This window comes from Mercenaria mercenaria, chromosome 15, assembly GCF_021730395.1.
Source record: "Mercenaria mercenaria strain notata chromosome 15, MADL_Memer_1, whole genome shotgun sequence".
Classification (NCBI taxonomy): domain Eukaryota; kingdom Metazoa; phylum Mollusca; class Bivalvia; order Venerida; family Veneridae; genus Mercenaria; species Mercenaria mercenaria.
The window spans coordinates 11,318,365-11,346,179 of record NC_069375.1 but is presented as its reverse complement, the minus strand read 5'-3'; the positions used below and the strand labels follow the sequence as shown (position 1 = coordinate 11,346,179).

Below are 27,815 nucleotides of genomic sequence, written 5' to 3'. Positions count from 1 at the left end.
ATGATCAATTCAGGCGCTTTGACACCCAGTGACAAGAAAAGTATAGAAGAAAATGCTGAGATATTGTTGGCTGATACTCCAGTTATCATGGATGTAGCTTACACTGCAAAGAAATTAAAGTGGGCAGCCAGTACTTGGGCAGGTAGGTTTAGCTTGTTTTTGTTATTGATTGTGATGCTTTAATAATATACTTATTAAAAAGACAAAATTAAAATCCAGGTCATGTCATGATTGCATGTTTATTCATTCTCATTTTCTCTTAAAGATAAGACTCTTGATTAGCATAAATCTGTACAAATGTTAAATGTCAAGGATTTTTTCAGCTTCTTTGCCAACCTGCCTCAATGTTTTTATCCCAGTTTCAGAAAAGGTTAGTATTGTTTTCATATTATCAGCGTAGCATAAAAAGTGGATAACTACATTGACTGATACTAGTTACTCTAGTTTGGCTTGAACTAGGGACCTCTGGGTTACCTCAATTTTTGCTAATATCTGGTCTGCCTATCTATCAGTCAGTAGACCATTTGGTTTCTGATCAATAAGTAGAGAATGTTTCATTTCACATTGATCAAACTTTATAGGCTGAATTTCTTAGGTAAGTAGATGACCCCTATTTTTAAGGGGTCGGTAGGTAAAAGGCCAAGGCCACAGTTATCTCAAGACTGGACATGGTTCATACTCAATAGCTAAGAACACTTTGGCATACAGTCGCCAAACTTCAAAGAATAATTGCATGTGGTCAATAGATGAATCCTAGTAGGTTAAAACAGTTTCCTCTCAGTAGTGGATAACTGCATTGACTGATAGAGGTGTGATAGTTACTCTAGTTTGGCTTGAACTAGTGACCTCTGGATTGCCTCATTTTTTGCTAATATCTGGTCTGCCTATCTGTCAGTCAGTAGCCCATTTGGTTTCTGATCAATAAGTAGAGAATGCTTCATCGCACATTGATCAAACTTTATAGGCTGATTTTCTTAGGTAAGTATATGACTCCTATTTTTTCAGGGGTCGGTAGGTAAAAGGCCAAGGTCACAGTTATCTCAAGACTGGACATGGTTCACATTGAATAGCTAAGAGCACTTTGGCATACAGTCGCCAAACTTCAAAGAATAATTGCATGTGGTCAATAGATGAATTCTAGTAGGTCAAAGGTCACAGTGATATTGAGTCAGAAAACAGTTTCCTCTCAGTAATCAGTGGCGGTCAGTCTTCTAATGATAATTGCCAGCAGTCAGTAGATGATCTTTGTTAAGGTCACAGTAATGTAGAGACTGGAAATGGTTTCAATAACCAAAGAACACTTTTACCTGTGCTGTTCAGTGAGAAGACATGACACAAACTTGACTCGGACAGGCCGTCATGGAGGGCACACATGTTTAACAAACAGTTTTTAACAGTCTTTCATGAAAATTCTAATTAAATATTAAAGATTCTTATTAAATATGTTTATACAAAGGCTTCTAGCACTGCCTGGTAGCTATAATTCATTCTTACTTACATAAAAGTTTAAAGCATACTTTAAAGTGTCATGTCATTTTTAAATCCATTCCAGGTGTAGAAACTTTAATCAAAGAAATTGGAAAAGAAAAGGTAAACAGCTTTCATTTGATATTCTAAAATTTAATCTGTCCCTGACTCTTCATGAGTTTATGTTCTTTCATTGAGGATTTCATTTATGATATACAATGAATATGATAGTATGGTAAACTTTTGTGGTAATATAACTAGATAATGGCATTTCATCAAAGAAATTGCCTGTTACAGCATTGCTTTTGCATTGATTGTTTTGCCAGAAAGGTGTAAGGTTTAAGGTAATAGCATTTCAATTAAATCAAAAGACTCAAGATGCAGTTTCCAGTAACACACCAACCAGACTATCCACCCTTCTAGAGCCATAATGTTATTGCAATAATTACTTTTGGGTAAACAGAAGTTCTTTATGATAGACAAAATAAATGCAGCTTTTTGTTGTTTGAAGTATTGTGTATTATGACTTATCTATACTATGTTACTTAGAATATATGCAGATTTGACATAATTGGTTATACATGTAAATTTGTTTTTGGTACGGAAGAAAGCATAATTAATAGTTATAATATGATTGTAAAATGATAATATTCTTTTTACTTTTTCAACTTTTAGCCACCGTCATTTACAATTACAAGGATGGGTGGTGCTTTTAACAGATTCATGGCAGAATATGTGCTTGGTTACGTTCTGACAAAAGAGAGATCTATCATTGAAGTAGCTAAAGACCAGGAGCAAAGGATGTGGAACAAGTAAGGTAAATTCCACTGTAACCAGATGTAGCTAATTTGTAATGCTTCAGTTGTATTGTTGTCATTGAAAATTCTGTTGCTGGTTATATTCTTAGTGCAGCGCTAATGATATTTGATTTTCGTAGTGCATTACTTATGATTTATTCTATACCTATTTTATCTATCCAATCGCGAACGTTCATTTGCAACACGTGACTGTACAATATATTACGATATTTGGATGCACGTGCGTACAAAAATCCTGTATTTTCTGTATTTGGATGCACGCGCGTACAAAAAATCTGTATTTTGTGTATTTGGACGGTTCAACAGTCCCATGTTACATGCGATAAAGCCCGAAACGCGTGAAAATGTTCCAAATGTAAATCGGATGAAGTAGGCGCTCTGTGTACAGAGTTTGATTATGCATCTCGAAATCTGGATTTAATTTGAGTTTTTTGTTTACAACACACAAAAACGATTCAAGGGATAACAATGCTATCTGATTTAGATATTAAAACGTTCGTTAATAATCAAAAATTTAAAAATACAGTATAAAGGATCATCAGATGTTGGAATATTTGAAAAGTCGCTTAAAGAAGCCGTTCCAGACGAAACCTAGAAATTGGTATCAGCCCTGACTGTCTGAATAGCTACCTCAGCAGTTTTTATTTAACAGTTAAGAAACAAAATGGAGAAGATTATGAATGGCAACAGACGGGCAGTCAGCATCCAAAACATGTCTGCTCTATAATTCAGTTTTCGTCGGATCTTCACCAAACTTGCTGACAATGTTTGTGGGCATTACATCTCGGCCAATTTCGATAACCAGCCAAATTGTACCAAGCTCTTTGATTATAGTCCTTGAATTACTCGAAAAACGGGGAATTTAGCCTTGTCCGCTCTTTTAAGTGGAACAGTTTTCATCCGATCTTCACCAAACTTGCTGACAATGTTTGTGGGCATAATATCTCAGCCAAGTATTGTTACCACCCAAATCGCCAAATGGCTGTTGTAGGGAGGTTGCACCATATACTTTTTTTAATGATGAAAAAACAACAGTCAATGAAATACATATATTACGTATGAAGTGAAATAAATATAGAATAAAAAGGTTATTTAAGGCCTAACATTGTTCTGTATAATATGTATTTGCACTCATACCAAGCTGGGAAGAACTTGAAAAGGCAGGAATACAATAATCAGTGAAACATTTTTAATTTAAACTATTATTATAGTAAGATAAAATAGATATAGAATAAAAAGGTTATTTAACATTGTACTGTACAATACGAGATATATTTGGACTCGTACCCAGCTGAGAAAACCATATTGGACGAGCCGCTAGGCTCATCCAAATATATCTCCGTATTGTACAGAACAATGTTAAATAACCTAATGATAACTAGTGCAGTACTAATGATATTTGATATTCGTAGTGCATTACTTATTTTATAACTAGTGCAGTTCTAATGATATTTGATATCCCGACTGTATTACTAATTATATTACTTATGATATTTGATATTCCTAGTGCATTACTTATTATATACTGGTACTGATGATAAACTTGGACTGAAAATGAGGTTTTTTACCTGTAACTTTTTTATTTCTACAAATTGTTATTAATGGTTGGTATCAAAATAAAGGTTAGCTCTTACTGAATAATTGACATAGCTTAAATTTATATTTACTAAGTAAACTCACAAGAAGTGAGGCCCTGAAAGCGGTATGTAAGATGGGGACTGTACAAACGTTAACTGATGATAAATTCGACCACTTTGTCATTTAAAAGAAATTCTCTATAGTAACTTTCCCAAAAATGTTGCAACAGTCATTCCTGATCAAGTAATGAAAAGTGACCCGATGTCAGATGTGTTGACAATGAGCATGCGCAAAGAACCGCCTCTTCCCCAGTAATTTTGGATAAATATTTTTTAAACAGATAAATATGTCATTTATTTATACTGAATATTTACCCACAAAAAATTTTTTTGTTTACACCTGTTGGTGTTTTAAGTGGTTGCTTTTAGACGGCATGTTCAGTTATATAAAAAAAACAATTGCAATTGAATAACTTGAAGGTGGTCGACTTTATCATCTGTTCAAGATTATAATCAGTACCAGTAACGAATGCAGTACTATTTCTAATGATATTTGATATTATGAATGCATAACTAATTATATTACTAGTGCAGTACTAACAATATTTTGTATCCCTTGTTCATAACTGATTATAACTAGTGCAGTACTTATGATATTTGATATTCGTAGTGCATTACTAATTATACTTGATGTTCCAAATGCTATATAATTTCAAAAAGTTTTATGACAACACCATTTGCTATCACACCATTCATTGATCATTCCTCATGAAATATTATGTGATGAATCTTTACTGTGATACATATATGTGATCTCAGTTAGCTTTCATAAATTATTTAGTATTTAAGATTATGTATCTTGCTTTATTACTCAAAAATATAATAGGTAAACATGACTTTCTGTGTCATGTCGCCAATAACAGGGACCACAATGGAAATAAGAAGAATCATTTCATCTTTTTTGTGTTATCCCTGGTATTGGTGAGCATTACATGGCTTTGCTGAGTAATATGATATAATTGTCTAATGATTTGTTGGTTTGTCACTATTTAATATTTATTATGCATTGATTTGTCATTTGTTTTATCGCTATATTGCCATGTCATGTACACTTGTGCCAAATAAAACTTACTTACTTACTTACTTACACAGTTTAATCTCTTATCATGACAAAAATCTGCAAAATCTTGAACATTTGAAAGCCTCATAATTTCATTCAAAATTAACCCTAGAACATAGAAACTATATGCCCAAATAAGACCTTGTACAGATTAATTCTTTGTGATTTGTGTTCAACCTTATAGAGTTAGTAGGAGTTATCTGAAAGTGAAAGAGGAAACATTCAACAAGTCCCATGTCAAGTAATTACCTTACAAGTACTTATCCCATCAAACAAAGATATAGGTGGAGTCCTAAGGAAATTTAAAATTAAAACTAAGAACACTTGACAAGTACTTTCCAAACCTGAAATATGAGCAACTAAAGTATTCTTATCTGTCCTGCCTAACAAAATTTATCAGAACTGTTAAAAGAAAAGTCTGGTTGTTCAACAAGAAAGTTCATAAAAAATAATCATGATACATTTAGGCGCCAGGTGACAAATGATTGTTGGAATGTTGCTAGTCTCAGCTATTATCTAAGTATGCTTTTTGTTCTTGCAGAAAGAAGTACAGTCATTACAGAAGTTTGACAGACCTAACTATTGGAATACTTGGAGTAGGAGAAATAGGTCAAGAAGGTGAATATATGTGTCAGTTTGTACTATGCTCCTCAAATGATCAGGACCTCCCCTTTGATCCATTGTTGCTGCCAAATAAGATAGGTGCTTGTAAGCAACAGCATAATTTCACTTGGATCTCTGAAAATTGCAGATCATTTTCCCATCATTAATGGTGAAGGCAAAAGTTGATGACTGTGTTTAGCTCACCTGAGCACAAAGTTCAGAGTGAGCTATTGTGATCGCTCACCGTCTGGCGTCCGGCCACATTTTCCTTTAAACAACATCTCCTCCTAAACCACTAGGCCGATTTAGATGAAACTTCACAAGGATGTCCTTGGATGGTCGTCTTTAAAATTTGTTCAAAGAATTTAATTCCCTACAGAACTCTGGTTGCTATGGCAACCGAAAGGAAAAACTTTAAAAACGTTCTTGTCCAAAACCACATGTCATGGGGCTTTTATATTTGGTATGTAGCATCATCTAATAGTCCTCTACCAAGATTATTCAAATTATCCCTCTAGGGTCAAATATGGTCCCGCCCCGGGGGTCACATGGATTACATAGACTTATATAGCGAAAACTTTGAAAATCTTCTTGTCCAAAACTGCAGGTCCTAGGGCTTTGATATTTGGTATGTAGCATCATCTAGTGGTCCTCTACCAAGATTATTCAAATTACCCCCCTAGGGTCAAATATGGCCCGCCCTGGGGGAACATGGTTTAAATAGACTTGTATAGGGAAAAACCTTTTAAAAATTCTTAAATGTCTTAAACCATAAGGCCCAGAGCTTAGATATTTGGTATGTGTTATGCTCTAAAGATTGTTCAAATCATGACCCTGGGGTCAGTATAGGCCTAGCCTGGGTGGTCCCTTGTTTTACATAGACTTATTTGTTTTTGAAGCAGTGGCAAAGAAATTTGGACCACCAGCATAATGTTTGATACAGATTTCAATATTCATCTTGAATTGTCTTACCGGTAATCATGACCTACTGACCTACTTTCTTGTTTTTGAAGGTACAGCATAGAAATTTGGACCATGTTTATACTTCTAATACTGATTTCAATATTCATCTTCAGTTCTTTCAGCCATGAATTACTGACCTACGTTCTTGTTTTTTAAGCTACAGCAAAGAAATTTGGACCACCAATTTAAATTTCTAAACAGATTTCAGTAGTTATCTTGAATAATCTTTACCATGACCTACTCGCCTAGTTTTTGTTAATGAAGCTTAAGCAAAGAAATTTGTTTAAGTAAGCAATTAAACTCAGATGAGCGATATAGGGCCATCTTGGCCAATAGTGAAATTGAGCCAATAGTGAAATAAAAAGTAAAAGTACCATGGGGTAGTTGCAATACAACAGTATTGTAAAAACATAACAGATTTACTTATTTTCTTTTTCATTCTTAGGTTTTTCTATAGACTGCATAAAAGTATAATAGAAATATATAAAGAATTGTGCATTTTATGATTTAAATACAATGTATTTAGGCAAATTTATTTATATTTGGTCTATATCTGTGTTTGATATATACAAAATTACAATAACTGGAGAGCACTTGAAACTAAATTATGACCATAAATATCATTGTATGATACTAAGTGTTATTAGGTCAAAGGTCATTGTCTTTTAGCCTTTAGCCTGAAAACCATTTTCTGTCAGTAACTGAAGAACACTTGCATATACATTAGTCAAACTTCAGTTAACTGTAGATAATAACTTGCAATCTGTATAATGTTTTAACCTCATTTTGTCAAAGGTCAAGGTTACAGTGTACTTTAAGTCGCTATATGACCTATAATTGTGTTGGTGGGACATTAAACCCAACAAAAACAAAACAAATACAGTGTACTTCAGAGTGAAAATTCTCAGTGGCAATACTTATAAAAACTGCACAAGAATATCAGACCTTGCCTCATTCCTAGCATTATGTTAAAGAATTAGATGACAAACATGCTGAAAATTTCATGTTTATGTTTGAATATGTTTCAGTGGCAAGGTTGTGTAATGCCTCAGGTATGACAGTTATTGGTGTAACTCGAAGCCAGCCATCAGAGGAAAAAAGATGTCCGGCTGTATCACAATATAGGTATGTGTTCTACTGAACAGGTACTTCTAATTCACTCAAACATTTGTAGCAGTGTGTTGATGGAGTTTTGATACCCTCAGATACAAAATATATTCGGGGTTGGGGGGGAGGGGGATGTATATTGAAGTCATGCAGCATATGTCCATCCCTCCCTTTTGTCCATTGTGTCCACTCCTCATCTTCTTATCTACACTGGGATGATTTTAATAAAACTAACATAAATTGTATAATTGATAAGCAGAGTGCACAACCTATTTCACTAGGTCCAAGGTCAATGGCACACTTTGAGGCCTCTGTGGCTGAGGACTTTGAATCACTAGCCCCTCAGTGCTGTAGTTTCAATACCTCATTGTGGGTGTAAAATTCTTTCATGTGAAGAAGTCTTCCAGCTGGCATATGGAAGGTGGGTGGTTCTACCCAGGTGCCTGCTTGTGCCTGAAATAATGTCTGTAGGGACACTGGGATCTTCCTCCATCATAAAAAGCTGGAAAGTCAACATATGGCCTATAATTGATGTAAAACCCAACAAAATCACTTGACGTCACAGGTCAGATAAGTTAATTTTTATACGCTCGAAGGGACGTATTATGTTATGACGCTGGTGTCCGTTTGTCGGTCCGTCTGTCCGTTAGCAATTTTGTGTCCGCTCTGTAACTTTTGAACCCCATGAAGGATTTCAAGGAAACTTGACACAAATGTTCACCACATCGAGACGACGTGCAGAGCGCATGTTTTAGATATTTCGCTTCAAGGTCAAGGTCACATTTAGGAGTCAAAGGTCATATCAGTTTGTTTCGTGTCCGCTCTGTAACTCTTGAACCCCTTGAATGACTTCAAAGAAACTTGACACAAATGTTCACCACACCAAGACGACATGCAGAGTGCATGTTCCGGATGACTCGCTTCAAGGTCAAGGTCACACTTAGGGGTCAAAAGTCATATCAGTTTGTTTCGTGTCCGCTCTGTAACTCTTGAACTGCTGGAAGGATTTCAAAGAAACTTGGCAGAAATATTCACCACACTGAGACGACGTGCAGAGTGTATGTTCCGGATGACTCGCTTCAAGGTCAAGGTCACACTTAAGGGTCAAAGGTCATATATGACTTTGCTTTGTGTATATTGCTCTGCATTACAGTGCTCTTGTTTTTATTTGGCAGATCTCTTTTTTGTTCACTTACAATATTTTTTTTAATTACTTCCCTTTCATGTTACTTTAAATAGCTTATTTTGAAACTTTTTTATTATTGGCCATAGGGAAAAACCGAGACCACTTTTCTGTGGTACAACATAGATGGTACCTCCAATTTTTAGGTGTATTTTTACATACCTGTACCTGATAAGGATTTTTTTTGTGGACTTTGAATATTTTTTTTGTGGACTTAGATTTGTTTTTTGAAGTTTTCCTTTTGTTGTTCCAGTCCTTTGGGCTACAACAGTCAAGTTCTTTAAATTTTGCTCCCATCCTATGATGTAACCCTTCGGGCGTATATTGCCCCGCTTGGCGGAGCTCTTGTTTGTCCTGTCTTCTAAACTGTTAGGATGATTTTCATAAAAACTAGCATCAGTGGTTGTACTCATCAAGACAACATACCCAGGTAACTAGGACCAAGGTCCAGCTCACACTTCAAGGTCAGATGTCAAATAACTTAATTTTGTGTCCTTCCCGAGTTGTCTGAACAGATTGGAATATTTTCATAAAACTGACATCTGTTGTTTATCTCACCAAGGAGAGATTTAGAGTGTACAGCAGAAGTCACAAGGTCCAAGGTCAAGGTCTTTGTTGGGGGTCAAAAGTAGAATAGCTTAACTTTGGGTCCACTTCATATTTTCATAGAACTAGAATCAGTTGTTAACCTCATCAGATTGACTGACAGAGCAAGCAACTTAGGTCAATAGATCCAAGTTCACTCTTTGAGATCAAATGTCAAAAAAGCTTAATTTCATGTCAGTTTCGAAAGCTCTTCAGACCGAATTGTGTGAGTAGATATCACTTGACTTGACTTGACTTGAGGGTTCATGGCCCAGGACACTAGATACAAGGTCAGGGTTTCACTTAAGATGTCAAAGACCAAATAGCATAAATTCATATCAGCTCAATATCTTCTAAACCACTGGAATGATTTTCATAAAATTAGAACAACAAGATGATTTGTAGAGTCCAAAAATTCTGCCATTAGGTCCAAGGTCAAGGTCATGCTTAGAGGCCACAGACCAAATGGCTTAAACTTGTGTCCGCATTAAACTAGCATCAGTTGACATGCAGATTGCACAACTTGGATCACTAGGTCTAATGGAAAGGTTACACTTAAAGGTCGAAGGTCATGATCACAACATTTTACTTTCCCAGTATCAAAATGGTGTCTAGAGGTATTTATCGCATTTAGTGATAACTCTAGTTGTGTGCACCAATGTTTGTATAGTATAACAGGTTTGTAATTGATACTTTGTGAAGGTGACAACAGGCTGGATCTGACATGAATTCTAAGCCTGCAATGGTTGCAGCACTTTCTTACATATTTCATACCAGTATCCTCAATGGCAGTGACCCCAGCTTTAACCATTATATACTAAATAATTTAGTAATCCCTACTGAGTACACTGGTCTTCAGTAACACTTTATTTGACTTGCTAAACATACACTGTACATCATTAACATTGTTGAGTTCATTTCATGCCGCAGGAATAACTTATTCAAAGGTTTTGAATGTTTCGGTACTTTAGATATCAATAATTAATTAATAGGCACTTTGAATAAAGATATTATTACATACGTGTTACTATTCACTGTTAAGTTACAATGGAACCGGAAGCGTCAATATTTTTCCATACTCTGACGCCTGAATTTCATATCAGGTGCGTGACGTAATTTAATGTGTGTCGTTGCATTAATTCTTTTATTTAGTTATTGTCAGTCTTATTCATGCTTTTTCACAAATTGATGCTATATAGATACGTATGTAACAAACAGGTTAGTATCTTTGCATCGGGAAATATGCATTTATTCTTTAGCGGAAGAAGTCGCTCCTAAAGTCGCGCAATATTTCCGCTGCAGAACTTGTGCATACTTCCCGATACAAAGCTAACAACCTAGAAATATCAGTAATAGAAAAAGTAATACATTTTATCTTTACAAATTTTATGCATTATCTCTTGCCAGTTATTTGTGGCCATGGACGTTTTAGAATGATGTAATAAAATATAATTCTGATACTATCTAGTACATTTATTTGAAAAAGAATTTACTAGTCTTCTGAAAGACTATATGAATATATCATTTTTAAAGGTAATAAAATGTTAGTTTTCTTGCAGAACAACATCAGAGTTAGCAGAAGTTCTGCGTGACAGTGACTATGTTTGCAATATTTTACCTAGCACTCCAGAAACACGCGGGCTATTATCAGGGGACATGTTCTCCCATTGTAGACCCAAGGTAAGTGATCACCACTCATGTTTTCGAAATATTTTTGCCTGTGTTAGCTAATCTGAGCATCAAGTGCTTGGGATGACCTATTGAAACGACTTGCCAGGAGGGGCATTGTCACTTTTCAATATATGTATATAATTGTTGAAAACCTAAAAATCTCCTTGTCAAAAGCTGCTGGCCTGATTTTAGAATAATTTACCAAAATGTTTTTCGAGTGACAGTTATCAAAAATTTTACAAATTAATTCCGTTTATCAAAAATCATGGCGCCATTGGGTGTGGTCACTTTGCCTTTGAAGTTGAAATTTTTAAAAATCTTCTAAAGATAGAAAATAATACTTTAAAAAAATCTGTTTTTGAACCAGTTGATACATCTACACCAAACTTGATCATGGACCTCTTACAAATTTGTTCATATGATTCTCCTTGGCACCATTAAGAGGACGCCAGATCTAAAGATAAAAAAACCTGAAAACAACTTCTTCTCATGAATTGTTGAAAGATCTTCCTCAAACCTGATCTGTAGCTTTCTTTGTATGGTCCTCTCTCACATTTTTTCAATGGTTCTGCTTGGTCCCTTTTAGGGTCCACCAGAGCTTTAAATAGAAAAAAAAACATTTAAGTGACATGATTTCATGAACTACTTGATGAATCTTCAGCATTTTTAGCTCACCTGAACTGAAATTTCAGGGTGAGCTATTAGTATAGGGTGGATGGTCCGGCGTCTGTCGTCCGGTGTCCATTGTCCACAATTTTAATTAAACATCTCCTCCTCTGAAACTACTGGTCAGAATAACACCAAATTTGGTCTGTAGCATCCTGGTTTGTTCAAATGGGGGCATTTGGCCCCATTTAGGGTCAGCAAGACCTAAAAATAGAAAAACCTTTAAACAACTTCTTCTCATGAACCGCTTGATGGATCTTCATCAAACTTGGTCTGTAGCATCATTATAAGGTCCTCTTTCAAGTTGGTTCAAATGGGGGCACTTGGCCCCTTTGAGGGGCCGCTAGAGCTTAAAATAGAAATACGTTTAAACGACTTCTTAACATGAACCGCTTAATGGATCTTCATCAAACTTGATCTGTAGCATATGGTCTTTTTCAAAATTTGTTCAAATGGGGGCAGGGACGCTAGAGCTAAAAATAGAAAAACCTTTAAACAATTTCATCTACGGATCTTCAGCGAACTTGGTCTGTAGCATTATTATAAGGTCCTCTCATAAATTTGTTCAAATGGGGGGGCACTTGGCTGCTTTTAGGGACTGTTAGGGCTAAAAATAGAAATACCTTGAAATGACTTCTTCTCATGAACTGCTTGATGGATCTTCATCAAACTTGGTCTGAAGCATCATTATATAGTCCTCTCCCAAATTTGTTCAAATGGGGGCACTTGGCCCCTTTAAGGTGCCACTAGAGCTAAAAATCCCATGCACCGCTTGATGGATCTTCATTAAACTTGGTCTGTGGCATCATTATATGGCCCTCTCCCAAATTTGTTCAAATAGGGGCACTTCGCCCCCCTTAGGGGCCGCTAGAGCTAAAAATAGAAATACCTTTCAAAAGTCGTTTTTGATTTCAATTTTTTGTACCCCCCCGACAACAGAGTTGTAAGGGGGGGTATACTGGTTTCAGGTTGTCTGTCTGTCCATAGACACAGTCTTATGCGCACCATCTCTCCTCATTCCCTTAACACAATTTAATGAAACTTCACACAAGTGATCAGTAACAACAGTAGTTGTGCATGGAGCATGTTAGGTTCTTTCAGAAAAAAAATTGCAGAGTTACAGACTTTGTTTTTTGTTACTATACTATATACATAGACACAATCTTGTGCGCACCATCTCTCCTCATCCCCGTGACACAATTTAATGAAACTTCACACAAGTGATCAGTAGCAACAGTAGTTGTGCATGGGGCATGTTAGGTTCTTTCAGAAAAAAAAATTGCAGAGTTACGGGACTTTGTTTTTTGTAACTATACTATATACATAGACACAATATTGTGCGCACCATCTCTCCTCATCCCCGTGAAACAATTTAATGAAACTTCACACAGGTGATCAGTAACAACAGTAGTTGTGCATGGGGCATGTTAGGTTCTTTCAACGACAAAAATTGCAGAGTTATGGGACTTTGTTTCTTGTTAACATACTATGTACATACAGTCTGCATATGCAATCTTGTGCGCGCCTAATCTTCCGAACCCTTGCACACAATTTAATGGAACTTCACACAAGTGATCAGTACCAACCCTAGTTGTGCATGGTGCATGATATGTTCTTTTAGATAAATATTCTGCATAGTTATGGGACTTTGTATTTTGTTACTATACTGTATACATACAGTCTATATACATACAGTCCACATAATTATGCAATCTTGTGTGTGTCAAATTGCAATGTACTGTGTCAGTGCATGCTGGGGGTACATTCATCACCTTTAGTGATAGCTCTAGTTAATTTTAAGCTCACCGGAGCATAAAGTGCTCATGGAGAATTATTGTGATCACGCTGTGTCTGTCGTCCATCGTGCGTGCGTGTGTCCGTCCGTCATATCGTCCGTCGTCAACATTTGTGTTTAAACAACATCTCCTCCAAAACCAATGAATGGATTTTGATGAAACTTGGCCATGATGTTCCTTGGGCTGTCCTCTACCAAAGTTGTTCAAACGGTTCCACTTGGTTGCACATAGGGGCTGCCAGAGCTAAAAATAGAAAAGATTTAAAATGACATCTCCTAAACCAGTGGTCCGATTTTTAAATAAGTTCACACTAATGGTCCTAATGTCAACCTCTGCCAAGATTGTTTAAATTATACTGATTCGTCAAAAAACATGCAGGCGTGGTCACTTTTCCCTATATGTATATAGTGGAAACTTTAAAAATCTTCTTGTATGAAACTGCTTGCCCGATTTTAGAATAATTTTACACAAATGGTCCTTGTGTGGCCCTCTATCAACATTTTTCAAATTATTTTGATTCATCAATAAACATTGCTGCCAGAGGGTGTGATGCACTTTTCCCTATTTGTATATAGTGGAAACTTTAAAAATCTTCTTGTTTGAAACTGCAAGCCTGAGTTTAAAATAATTTTACACAAATGGTTTTTGTGTGACCCTCTACCAAGATTGTTCAAATTATTTTGATTCGACAAAAAACATGGCTGCCTGGGGGCGTTGTCACTTCTTCTCTGAATCAATAATAGCTAGAGCCTTGATATTTGTCATGTGATATCAGATTTGTAATGTCAACCATAATTGTTCAAATTATTGCCCTAGGTTCAAAAGTGTGTGTGACATGTTTATAATATAGGCTATAGGCAAACCTAGAAGAAACCTTACTCTGTACTTATACAAACACACTTGAAGCCTTGTACACAGGTGAGCACTTTAGGGTCAATGACCCTCTTGTTTTTTAAATTCTTTTTTAGATTTAATACTTTGTCACAAGCAAGATCTAATTAGGTCAAAGTCGTCCTCATTCCTCAGGTGAGCAACTTAGGTCCACTTGGGCCTCTTGTTTTCTGTAGTATCCTAGCATGTTTCTAACGATATATCATTCTATGGTTTAAACATGTCTACTGTGTTGATGACTTGTCTGCAAAATTGACAAATAAGTATTACCTTAGAACTATTTCATAGCTTAATGTAGTGTTTTTTTCTCTCAGAAAAGTGTTTTCATCAACATGGGAAGAGGTGATGTTATAGATGAACAGTCACTAGTCAAGGCAATTAGGTAAACATTTTGATCACAACTGTTATATATAATACTGATATATTGATTGTTAGTGTGATGTTAGAATTTTACAGGAGAATAACCATTCATCATTGTTGTAATGACTTGATCTGTTATTTTGAGTTTAAAATAATTCAGTTAAGTTTGATTTTGCTTATAGATTAAAACTCATTTCAATCATTTTCAAGTATGCTCCCAGAAAAAAAGTCCTTGGGTCATACAAGAAGGTGTGGTAATGATCACAGTCAATGAACAAGGTTTGTTTAAAGCTACATGGCCATTTTCAACTGTCTTTCTCATACATGTTCTTGGATGGTTCACATTCAAATTCCTTAAAACCTAAATTCTGGTTGCCATACAGCCAAAAGTAAGAAAACTTAAAGATCCCCTCAGAAACCTTTAACTCGGGTCCAAAACAATTTCACATCAGTGTACTGTGGATGATCCTCTGCCAAATTTCTTCAAGTTGTTCTGAATTGTTGAAAAAGCATGGCTGCTAAGAGGCGGGGTTAGTTTCCTCTATATCACTACATGAAACCTTCAAACATTGTCTAGTCTGAAACTGATGTCCTAATTTAAAAAACAATTTCACACAATAGTTTTTTGGGTGATCCTCAACCAAATTCCTTTAAACTGTGAACATTGCTTTGTTAAAGAAATGTGGCAACCAGGTGGTGGGGCTAGTTTTTATATGATTGTGAAACAGGATGTATTATGTGGTGGCATCAAGTAAAGTTGTCCGCTCTCTAACTTCAGCAGTTTTTAGCTCACCTGTCACATAGTGATAAGGTGAGCTTTTGTGATCACCTTCGTCCGTCGTCAGTCTGTCCGTCCGTGCGTGCGTCCTTCCGTCAACAATTTCTTGTCTGCACGATAGTGGTTTCATTTATGATTTTATTTTAACCAAACTTGCACACAACTTGTATCACCATAACATCTCGGTTCCTTTCTTGAACTGGTCAGATCCCATTATGGGTTCCAGAGTTATGGCCCCTGAAAGGGCCAAAATCAGCTATTTTGACCTTGTCTGCACAATAGCAGCTTTATTTTTAATTTGATTTTTTCCAAACAGGCACACAACTTGTATCACCATAAGATCTTGGTTACTTTCTTGAACTTGCCAGATTCCATTATGGGTTCCAGCGTTATGGCCCCTGAAAGGGCCAGAATTAGCTATTTTGACCTTGTCTGCAAAATAGCAGCTTCATTTATGATTTTATTTTAACGAAACTTGCACACAACTTGTATCACTATAAGATCTTGGTTCCTTTTTTGAACTGGCTAGATTCCTTTATGGGTTCCAGAGTTATGGCCCCTGAAAGGGCCAGAATTAACTATTTTGACCTTGTCTGCATAATAGCAGCTTCATTTATGATTTGAATTTAATCAAACTTGCACAAAACTTTTGTTGCCATAAGATCTCAGTTCCTTTATTGAACCGGCCAGATGCCATAATGGGTTCCAGAGTGATGGCCCCTGAAAGGGCCAAAATTAGCTATTTTGACCTTGTCTGCACAATAGCAGCTTCATTTATGATTTGATTTTAACCAGACTTGCACACAACTTGTATCACCACAAGCTCTTGGTTCCTTTTTTGAACTGGCCAGATTCCTTTATGGGTTCTAGAGTTATGGCCCCTTAAAGGTCCAAAATTGGCTATTTTGGCTTTCGCAGCCATATAGAGACTTCATTTATGGTTTTATTTGATACAAACTTCCAAAATATCTTCAACAACAATAAATCTTGGATTCCATGGCAAATCAGATCCAATCGTAGGTTCCAGAGTTATTTTGTATCTGATTACCTCCCCTGATTGTAATCAAAATGGATTTATATCAGTAAGTACTTATAGCACTTTTTTGAAATTTCATTATTGTCATTAGTTGCACTGAGCCAATCAGGGTAGATAACTATGGACTGATTTTATGTCAGATTACCTCCCTTTATTTCAAATTAAAATGGGTATATCTCCATAACTAATGAAGATACTGATCTGAAATTTCATTTATATCAACAGATTTATTTGGCAGATCCTTCTTTTGTTCACTTGCAATAATTTTCTTTTTAATTACTTCCCTTTTACGTTACTATAAATAGCTTATTTTTAGTAACTTTTTTATTATTGGCCGTAGGGAAAAACCGAGACCACTTTTCTGTGGTACAACATGGATGGTACCTCCAATTTTAGGTGTATTTTGACATATCTGTACCTTGTAAGAATTTTTTTTCTTTTTGGTTAAATTTCTTTCCTTTGTTGTTCCTGTCCTTTGGACTTAGATATATTTCTGAGGACCTTCTTGTCCTCAAGTGCAATGATAACAGGTGAGCGATATAGGGCCATCATGGCCCTCTTGTTATCTATTGTCCACAAAATTTGATCACAATGGGTATAATGTCTCAGTCAAATTCAATAACCAGCTGGATCCTCCCAAGTCTCTATAGAGATATGACCACTGATTTACAGCGTCCACTGATAACTAAAGCAGTTCTTATCTGCCAAAGTTAGTCAGAATGTTTATGGACCTATTATGTTTGCCAGGTTTGATAACTAGGTGAACAGTCTTTGTTGCTCTAGAGTTGAGGCCCTTGAATTAGTCGAAATTGAGAAGACTGAGAACTAGACTGCTCTGCGCAATAAATAGAGTTTTTAAAAGGTAAAAAGTAATTTGCAGTTATGGCGTATGTTGCGACAGTTTGCCACTGTTGTTTCAGTATACATATGGAAGTTTTAAAAATCTTCTCAGAAACTGCTGCATGATTCCAGAATAATTTTACAACAATGTTTCTTGGCTGACTGCCAGATTCCTTCCTATTTTGATTTGTCTAAAAACATGACTCCTTTAAGGCAGAGGTAGTTTTCTCTAATATGTCTATATGGAAAAGATTGACAATCTTCTCCATTGAAAGCGCTAACCTGATGTTAAAATCATTTCATGCAAATGCTCCTTAGTTGACCCTCTACCAACTTTGTTCAAGCCTGCTGTGAAACAAGGTTGATCAATCTAGGACGATCATGGCGGTCAAAGCCATTTTCTGTATGGTACAATTACAAGCAAGGAAGAATGACTTAAACCAGGTTTTTTTGTATTTCAGGGAGGGATGGATATGTGGTGCAGTGTTAGATGTGTTTCAAACAGAACCTTTACCTGAGGAAAGTCCTTTATGGAATCTTCCAGGTGTAATTATAACACCACATATAGCTGGGGTGTGCTTAACCAATCAGGTAAGTTTTTACTTATTAATCAGTGCATAGTAAAGGTGCCTGTTAAGTTTCCTTTTAAGATTTCCTGAGACCTAGAAGAAAACTGATTATGCCCTCCTTCAGAGTGTGTATATATTTTTACTCATGTCAGTCTGTTTGCCTGTCCATCATGTCATTTGTAGATGCTTAGGCTGGAGAATGGTTTGGCCTTCTTGAGTCAAATTTTATAGAACGATGCACCTTTTGTTTTGGTGTTAGTAGACCAAAGGTCAAGATCACAGCGTCCTTTAGACTGAAAATTATTTCTACTCTTATAACTTTAGCAACACTGGACCTTTAATACTCAAACTTCACAGACTGATTGACCTTCAGACTGAAGAAAGTTTTCACTCACAAACTTGGGAAAATGTGGGCGTACAGTGTCGAACTATAGGATGATTGCTTGTGGTCAGAAGCAGACGATCCTTTTATTATACGCCCGAAGGGACGTATTATGTTATGGTCCCGGTGTCCGTCTGTGCAATTTCGAGTCCGCTCTGTAACTCTTGAACCCCTTGAAGGATTTCAAAGAAACTTGACACAAATGTTCACTACACCAAGACGACATGCAGAGCACATGTTTTAGATGTGTCATTTCAAGGTCAAGGTCACACTTAGGGGTCAAAGGTCATATGAGTGTGTTTCGTGTCCGCTCTGTAACTCTTGAACTGCTTGAATGATTTCAAAGAAACTTGGCACAAATGTTCACCACACTGAGGCCACGTGCAGAGCGCATGTTTTGGATGACTTGCTTCAAGGTCAAGGTCACACTTAGGGGTCAAAGGTCATATGTGACTTTGCTTTGTGTATATTGCTCTGCATTGCAGTGCTCTTGTTTTTATTTTGCAGATCCTTTTTTGTTCTCTTACAATAATTTTTGTTTTTGAATTACTTCCCTTTTTTGTTACTATAAATAGCTTATTTTGAAACTTTTTTATTATTGGCCGTAGGGAAAAACCGAGACCACTTTTCTGTGGTACAACATGGATGGTACATCCAATTTTTAGATGTATTTTGACATAACTTTACCCGGTAAGAATTTTTTTATGGACTTAGAATTTTTTTTTTTTTTTTGGAATTTCTTCTTTTTTGTTGTTCCTGTCCTTTGGGCTTCAACAGTCAAGTGCTTTAAATTTTGCTCCCATCCTCTGATGTAACCCTTCGGGCGTATATTGCCCCGCTTGGCGGCACTCTTGTTTCGTATGTGTGGATGGGGGAGGGGAGCGGGTGGGTGTAGGGAGTTAGCAGGTGAAAGTTCAAGGTCCCATCGACCTTCAGACTGAAATAAATTTCTGCTCAAGAACTGGAGTAGTCTTGAAGTTACAAGGATGATATTGCAAATTAAGGATGGTTGATTGCTGGTGATCTGTACATCTTGCCAATGATTTTGCTTGTTGTTATTTAATATGTCAAAGTCACAGTGACCTTTTAGACTGAAAACTGTTCTCTTGCAATTCTTGGAGAAGTCACAGACTTACAGTGGTCAAATCTAAATGCATGATTGCCTGTGGTCAGTACATTATCCCTATTGTTTAGGGGGCCAGTAGGTTAAAGGTCGGATTCATTCATATTGTTCAAGGTTATGTCAAATGTCCAGTTCTTTAGCATCATTTAATTAATCAGGAATGAAATTTGTTGCTGAAATGAATTATTTTTAGCTCACCTGAGCCAAAGGCTCATGGTGAGCTTTTGTGACCGCTCGATGTCCGTCGTGGTCGTCGTGTCGTCCGTCAACAATTTCTAAAAAGATCTTCTTCTTGAAAACCACTGGGCAGAATTACACCAAACTTCATAGGAATGATCCTTGGGTGGCCCCCTTTCAAAATTGTTCAAAGAATTGAATTCCATGCAGAACTCTGGTTGCCATGGCAACCGATAGGAAAAACTTTAAAAATCTTGTTATCCAAAACCACAGGGCCTAGGGCTGTGATATCTGGTGTGTAGCATCATCTAGTGGTCCTCTACCAAAATTGTTCAAATTATCCTCCTAGGGTCAAATATGGCCCTGCCCCGGGGGTCACATGGTTTATATAGACTTATATAGGGAAAACTTTGAAAATCTTCTTGTACAAAACCACAGGGCCTAGGGCTTTGATATTTGGTATGTAGCATCATCTAGTGGTCCTCTACCAAGGATATTCAAGTTATTCTCCTAGGGTCAAATATGGCCTCGCCCCGGGGGTCACATGGTTTATATAGACTTATATATGGAAAACTTTGAAAATCTTCTTGTACAAAACCACACTGCCTAGGGCTTTGATATTTGGTATGTAGCATCATCTAGTGGTCCTCTACCAAGATTGTTCAAATTATTTTCTTAGGGTCAAATATGGCCCCTCCCCGGGGGTCACATGGTTTATATAGACTGACATGTATATAGGGAAAACTTTGAAAATCTTCTTGTACAAAACCACATGGCCTAGGGCTTTGATATTTGGTATGTTACATCATCTAGTGGTCCTCTACCAAGATTGTTCAAATTATCCCCCTAGGGTCAAATATGGCCCTGCCCCGGGGGTCCCAAGTTTTACATAGACTTATGTAGGAAAAAAAGTTTAAAAATCTTCTCGTCTGAAACCAGAACACTTAGACCTTCGATATTTGGTTTGTAGCATTGTCTTATGGTCCTCTACCAAAATTGTTCAAATTGTACCACTTGGGTGAAAAGAGGCCCTGCCCTGGGTGTCCCAAGTTTTATATAGACTTATATAGGAAAAAACTTTAAAAATCTTCTTGTCTGAAACCATACGACCTAGGCTTTTGATATTTGGTATGATGCATTGTCTAGTAGTCCTCTACCAAAATTGTTCAAATTATGTCCTTGGGGTGAAAAGAGGCCCCGCCCTGGGGTCACTTAGTTATTATGTGAGTTATATAGGAAAAATACTTAAAAAATCATCTGATCCTATTTCCAAGACTGTTTAATTATAATTACCTGATGACCCCAAGTAATTTGATGTCACTTGACTGTGACCTTGACCTACTGAGCTACTTTCTTGTTTTTTAAGATACAGCCTTGAAATTTACATACACAGTTTTGCACACAAATCGTAAAACTGAATTTCATTGACCATGAATGTGACCTACTGACTTTCTTTATATTTTATCATCATTTTGACATTTGAAACATGTAGCTCATATTACTCAGGTGAGCGATCCAGGGTCATCATGACCCTCTTGTTAATTGTTTGTCATTATTTCATTTTGTAGCCTGATGCAACCATGAAAAGTAATCCCCCCCCCCACATAAAGCTCCAGTAATCAGCCTTGAATGGTTTGGGTGTAGAGTTTTTTAGGTTTGCTCTGTAAATAAAAGGATTTTCAAATACCTGGCATAAATGTTTAAACAATGATCAGACCAGATGAATGCAGCTGTCAGTCATAGTTTAAGGTCAAAGTTATAGGGTGGGATCAGAAGTCAGCTTCGGATCTTTCACTCTTTTTATACCAATGTCAACCTTAGTGACAAGACATACAGAACTTAGCTTCCACTCATGTCACAACAATGCCAATACATCTGTTTGTGCTTCAAACATGTTAAATATCAGTTAACAGTTCCTTTTAGATGAAGTGATATGGGGAGTCGAGGGAGACATGTACTTTTTCAAAAGCAATCTCTAGTTTCTTACTTATTCCTGGTTTTGGGCTTTCTCTGAGCACTTCAAGCTATTGTGATCAGTCACTGTCTGTCTGTTTTCTTGGAACAACATCTTCTCTGAAACTGTTTTGTGGATGTAGATGAGAACTTTTTATCTTTTAGGTGACCCACTACCAAGACTGTTCAAATAAATCAGATTTGTAAAAAAAGATGGCCATCAGGAATTGTCTCATTTCCTTTTCTTGTTACAGCAGAAACTTTAAACATCTTCTTGTCAGAAACTGCTAGCCTTATTTTGAAGTAATTTCACACAAATGTATCTCGGGTGACTCTATACTTAAGTTATTCAGATTTTTCTCATATGTGTTTTAGAACATAACCATCGCAGCTAAAATTTAAAAAAATCTTCAAAACTTAATAAAATCTCTTGAAACACTTTAAGACTGATTTCAAAATAATTTCACACAAATGTTCCTTTTCTGGCCTTCTTCATAACTCATTTAAACCAATTTGATTTGTCAGAAAAGCAAGGCTGCCACTGAAAATGCATGCCAGTTTTCAGTGTTTTGGCAGAAATGCTTTTTAGATGACACTTTCCCAAAATTGTTACATGTTTAAGCTGTGAAACTCTGGTGAGCAATCTAGAGCCATCATGGCCCTCATGTTTTTATGGATCGATAGATACTGAGAGCCAAAATAATGAAATATTGTTGGAAGATCTAAAGTTGCATTTATCTTTGTTAGCTCACCTGAGCCAAAGGCTCATGGTGAGTTTTTGTGACCGCTCAATGTCCGCCGTCAGTCGTCCATCGTCAGTCGTCCGTCATGTGTCATGTGTCCGTCAACATTTTCTAAAAAAATATTCTTCTTGAAAACCACTTGGCAGAATTACACCAAACTTCACAGGAATGATCCTTGGGTGGCCCCCATTCAAAATTATTAAAAAAATTGAATTCCATGTAGAACTCTGGTTGCCATGGCAACCGAAAGGAAAAACTTTAAAAATCTTCTTGTCCAAAACCACAGGGCCTAGGGCTTTCATATCTGGTGTGTAGCATCATCTAGTGGTCCTCTACCAAAATTATTCAAATTATCCCCCTAGGGTCAAATATGGCCCCGCCCTGGGGGTCACATGGTTTATATAGACTTATATAGGAAAAACTTTGAAAATCTTCTTGTACAAAACCACACTGCCTAGGGCTTTGATATTTGGTATGTAGCATCATCTAGTGGTCCTCTACCAAGATTGTTCAAATTATCCCCCTAGGGTCAAATATGGCCCCACCCCGGGGGTCCCAAGTTTTACATAGACATATATAGGAAAAAACGTTTAAAAATCTTCTTGTCTGAAACCACAACACTTAGACCTTTGATATTTGGTTTGTAGCATTGTCTTATGGTCCTCAACCAAAATTGTTCAAATTGTACCCCTGGGGTGAAAAGAGGCCCTGCCCTGGGTGTCCCAAGTTTTATATAGACTTACATAGGAAAAAACTTTAAAAATCTTCTTGTCTGAAACTGTAAGACCTAGGCTTTTGATATTTGGTATGATGCATTGTCTAGTAGTCCTCAACCAAAATTGTTCAAATTATGCCCCTGGGGTTAAAGAGGCCCCGCCCTGGGGTCACTTAGTTATTATGTGAGTTATATAGGAAAAATACTTAAAAAATCACTTGAACCTATTTCCAAGACTGTTTGATTATAATTACCTGATGACCCAAAGTAATATGATGTCACTTGACTGTGACCTTGATCTACTGACCTGCTTTCTTGTTTTTAAAGATACAGCCTTGAAATTTTGATGATATACACAGTTTTGCACACCAATCGTAAAACTGAATTTCATTGACCATGAATGTGACCCACTGACTTTCTTAATATTTTATCATCAGTTTGACATTTGAAACATGTAGCTCAAATTACTCAGGTGAGTGATCCAGGGTCATCATGACCCTCTTGTTATTTTTATATATCATCTCTATTTATTAACTGTAAAGAATTCTTCTTGAATGTGTGGAAGCTGTCCAGCTGGCTTGTGGAAGGTTAGTGGCTCTACCCAGGTACCTGCCCATGATGAAATAATGCCCAAAGGCCACCTGGAGTCTTTCTCTGCCTTCAAAAGCTTGAAAAGTTGCCATATGACATAAAATTGTGTTGGTCTGACTCTAAACTCAACAAACTTTTCATTAACATTTTGTTGTATATCAGTAAATCAGTACAGAAGGCATTTCTAGATTGATTTTGCTAGTAAAGTGTTATTATTATAAATTCTTGAACTCAAATTTTCAGTTGAATTTTGTATTTATTTTCTATTTCAGGTTGCAGAAAATTTTGTAGAAAATTATAAACTTTACTGCGAAAATAAACCACTCAAATTTCAAGTGGACTTTCAGCGTGGATATTAAAAAACATGTCATAAATCGCTCAAATTTCAAGAGGACTGGTAATGCTTATATTAAATAACATGTGATAACCACTCAAATTTCAAGTTAACTTTTGGCCTGGATGTTAAATAGCATGTGATAAATCACTCAAATTGCAAGTGGACTTTCAGCCTGGATGTTGAATAACATGTGATAAACCCCTCAAATTCAAGTGGACTTTCAGCCTGGATATTAAATAACATCTGATAAACTACTCAAATTCAAGAGGACTTTTCACATAGGTATTAGATAACATGTGATAAATCACTCAAATTCAAGACTTCCAGTGTGGATATTAAATAACATGTGATAAACTACTCAAATCCAAGAGGACTTTCAGCATGGATATGATTAACATGTGATAAACCTTCAAAATTTCGAGCGGACTTCCGTTGTTGATATGAAATAACATGTGATAAACCACCCAAATTCAGCATGAATGTTACCAACCACTCAAATTTCAAGTGGTCTTACATCATGGATTTTAAATAACATAATACATAGCTGCTAGTTCTAACTTTTGCAGTGATGTTTACAAAACACAGCAACTCATTTATTTGTTTTCTAAAGATATCTGTCTACCTAGATTTCTAGAAAATAGGCCCTTTTATCTCTATATATATTGTTAGTGATTTTTTCAGAGATATCCAATGCCAATCTTTTTTTCATAAAATATTTACTTTATATGCAGAAAATACTAATCAAATTTATTTAACTTTACTGGATATATAAATTAGTTAAGTATTTATATACATTCATAATTAAATGTTATACACATTAACGATCATTTCTTGATTTTAGTTTGACACTGAAGAATAGGTAAAGCTATTGCACTCACCCAGTGGTTTGTGTCTGCATCCCAAATTTGGTAAATTGTGTATATAAACTGGTATCTCAGTAACAATATGTGGGATTGGATTTAAACTTAATGCTTATGATTACTTTAATGAACTGACTTACAGTGCAGTGCACAGGTTCCATAACTGTGTCTGTGTACAAAATTATGCCCCTTCTTCGACTATGCAATTTTAAACCGATAGTTGAGTATGTCTGTCCCCCAGACATATTGTAAAAGCATTAATATTTGTAGGTGGCTAATTTTTGTGGACTTTCTGGCTGCTTTAACTTTTACCCAGTTAAATTTCTATAATGAACTTGTCCATCTTTCAATTTGGGAAGTACCATTAACTGTTAAAAGGGATGCTTTCCAAAAAGTTACTGACTGAATGGCGAACAATGGAGATCTTGATCAGACTGCACAGATGTGCAGGCAAAGGCTTAGTTGTGTTCAGCATGATAAGGGTTAATACATGAAATCTTATCCCAATCAACATATACAATTCTTGTTCAGTTTTATCTCCAGAGTTTGAAATCAACAATTTCATATCCTCTTGGTCAGTATCTTGTAATTTTGTGCCAATAAAAGTAAATAATTATGTCTCTCCCCTATAAAATGGGGGAAACATATTGGTTTTGCCTTTGCCATCCGTCTGTCTGTCCGTCCACATTAAGCTTGTTCGGCTTTTAAGGTCAGACTGCTGGCTGGATTTCCACAAAACTTCTAAATCTTGTCCAGTTTTCACAGGTCAAACTGCTGGCTGGATTTCGACGAAACTTCACAGGAGTGATCAGTATCAAGCCTAGTTATGCATATCGCTGACATGTTCTGCTTTGCTGCACAAAAAGGCCACCAGAGCTAAAGAATAGATTAATCTTGTCCGGCATTCACAGGTCAAACTGCAGGACAGATTTCGACAAAACTTTACAGGAGTGATCAGTACCAAGCCTAGTTGTGCATATCGCCGACATGTTCCACTTCGCTGCACAAAATGGCCTCCAAAGCTTAAGGTATACATAGAGTGGAGACATATGTTATTGTGACAAAAACAGCTTCTAGTTTGACAGTATTTTTGAGTTTCCCTGTACATTTTATGACTTACTTAGTACAGTTTATACATTGTTCTGTACTGTTTTGAGAATTATCATATACATTTAGAAAATTATTATATACATTTATCAGGTTTTTTTACTGTGGATGGTAAGCTTTAAATTTGACAAGTGCATTTTACATGCAGTTCTGGGCATTTTGTTAGTTAGAAGGTACATTTTGTAAGTTGTTGTGCATACTTGACAGGTCAGATAGTATATTTTCTATAATGGGCGTAATAGACGCATAGGAATCTACAGTCAAAAGAGAAAGTGTTCTTGAGAGTACAATATATGGCAAATAGAGCTTTGTGTACACTGCTAAAAGACTTCAGAGCTCTCACTTTGTATTTGAGATGCTGATGTGAACATTGATTGCTACTAAATATCTGTATTAAACCCACTAGTTACAATACTTCACAAACTATCTATTCTTGTCTTCTGTGTCTAAATTTGTTTGTCTTCTTTAGTTTTATATCTGTAGATTTGTATCTGTTTGTATTAAACCTTACCCTGCTAAATTAATTTCTATAATAAACTGTCCATCTTTCAATTTGGACAGTACCATTAACTGTTAAAAGGGGTGCTTACAAAAGAAAAACTGACAGAATGGCGAACAGTGCAGCTCATAATCAGACTGCACTGGTCTACACTTGTTGCAAAGGCAGAATCAGTCGTGTTTAGCATGATAATAGTTAATATTGTAAAAGCTTTTTTGAAAAATGTGTGCCTGTAAAGATTGCTATAGAAATGTGGTATGAAAGTTGTTTTTGTACCTTTTAAGGTTTTTCCATGCATTATACAAGTTGCTGCATTTGGTAGGATGTTCTGTGTATTTATTTTGCAAGTTGATATGTGCATTGTACAAGACTGATGTTTGCTTGCATTAAATTTTTACATTTCACAAGTTGTTGATGCTGTAGCTTTGAGTCACCAGGTATTTATGCATGCCACTATGTTGATGTATTTTTTTTGTGAAAATACAGAAAGCCAAATCATATGTTAGTTATTACAAATATTAAAACTATTCTGCAGATTATTTTGCGTGACCTAGCAAGTTATGACTTGTACATTTTGCAACATGTGCTGTGAGTTTGACCTGTCTTATAAATAATAACATCTTTTAATGTTCATTTTAATTTTTCTGTTAGAACCTTTTTGTCTCACCTACATCAGCAACTTCCTGCTCTGTGGCACATTAATGTTGTTGGCAGAAATTTTCCACTACCGGTATATATTATACCAGATTTATAAAAGAAATAGTCAATTACAGACTACAATTTATAGAAAATGCATCAACCTGAAATTAAAACTGGAACTACAGAACAAATATATAATATACAGAGGAACTAATAGAACCTTGCATCAACCAGAAAATATCTTTAGAATGCATGGAAACAACTAGCAACTTATAAAAGGTACAGAACAATTACTGCAATAAAGAAAATCTTAAATACATTTAAAACAACTGACAAATTGTACAGAGAAAAAAAATTTTAGAATGTAAAAGCAAAATTTAGGTGCAAAGAGGCAGTTAAGGCTGTTAAAAAGTTTCGGCCCAACAAATACCTCAATGTATGATCTTAATCTACTTATGACTATTTATTTGTTTGTACCAGAATTTAATAAAAAAAAATGCATTGTTACAAAAGTCTTCATCTTTTTACTTTTGTACGGAATATGAATTATTTTAGCTCATCATTTTTCTTTTCTCCATGTGTCGACATTGTGTTCAAAAGACTGCTACTCGATCACTTCAGGTTGGAATCCAGATAATGACTGGAAGCATCTTTCTAGT

General features: G+C 36.1%; 1 protein-coding gene across 1 annotated transcript; it reads left to right on the top strand.

Moving 5' to 3' along the window:
• On the top strand, nt 1-27,647 carry LOC123546587 (glyoxylate/hydroxypyruvate reductase A-like). The gene is made up of 9 exons (XM_053524054.1): nt 1-142; nt 1,553-1,590; nt 2,143-2,279; nt 5,524-5,600; nt 7,577-7,673; nt 10,983-11,103; nt 14,762-14,829; nt 17,923-18,052; nt 23,987-27,647. The coding sequence occupies exons 1-9, from the start codon at nt 1-3 to the stop codon at nt 24,071-24,073; spliced, it is 897 nt and encodes a 298-aa protein (XP_053380029.1). The 3' UTR covers nt 24,074-27,647.
• Nucleotides 27,648-27,815: the final 168 nt, after the last annotated feature.

Excerpts from the sequence above, each read along its gene's own strand:
- LOC123546587 (XM_053524054.1), top strand. The coding sequence starts at position 1 with ATGATCAATTCAGGCGCTTTGACACCCAGTGACAAGAAAAGTATAGAA. Across the intron at positions 5,601-7,576 it reads AGGAGAAATAGGTCAAGAAG|TGGCAAGGTTGTGTAATGCC; the intron begins GTGAATATATGT and ends AATATGTTTCAG. Across the intron at positions 11,104-14,761 it reads TCTCCCATTGTAGACCCAAG|AAAAGTGTTTTCATCAACAT; the intron begins GTAAGTGATCAC and ends TTTTTCTCTCAG.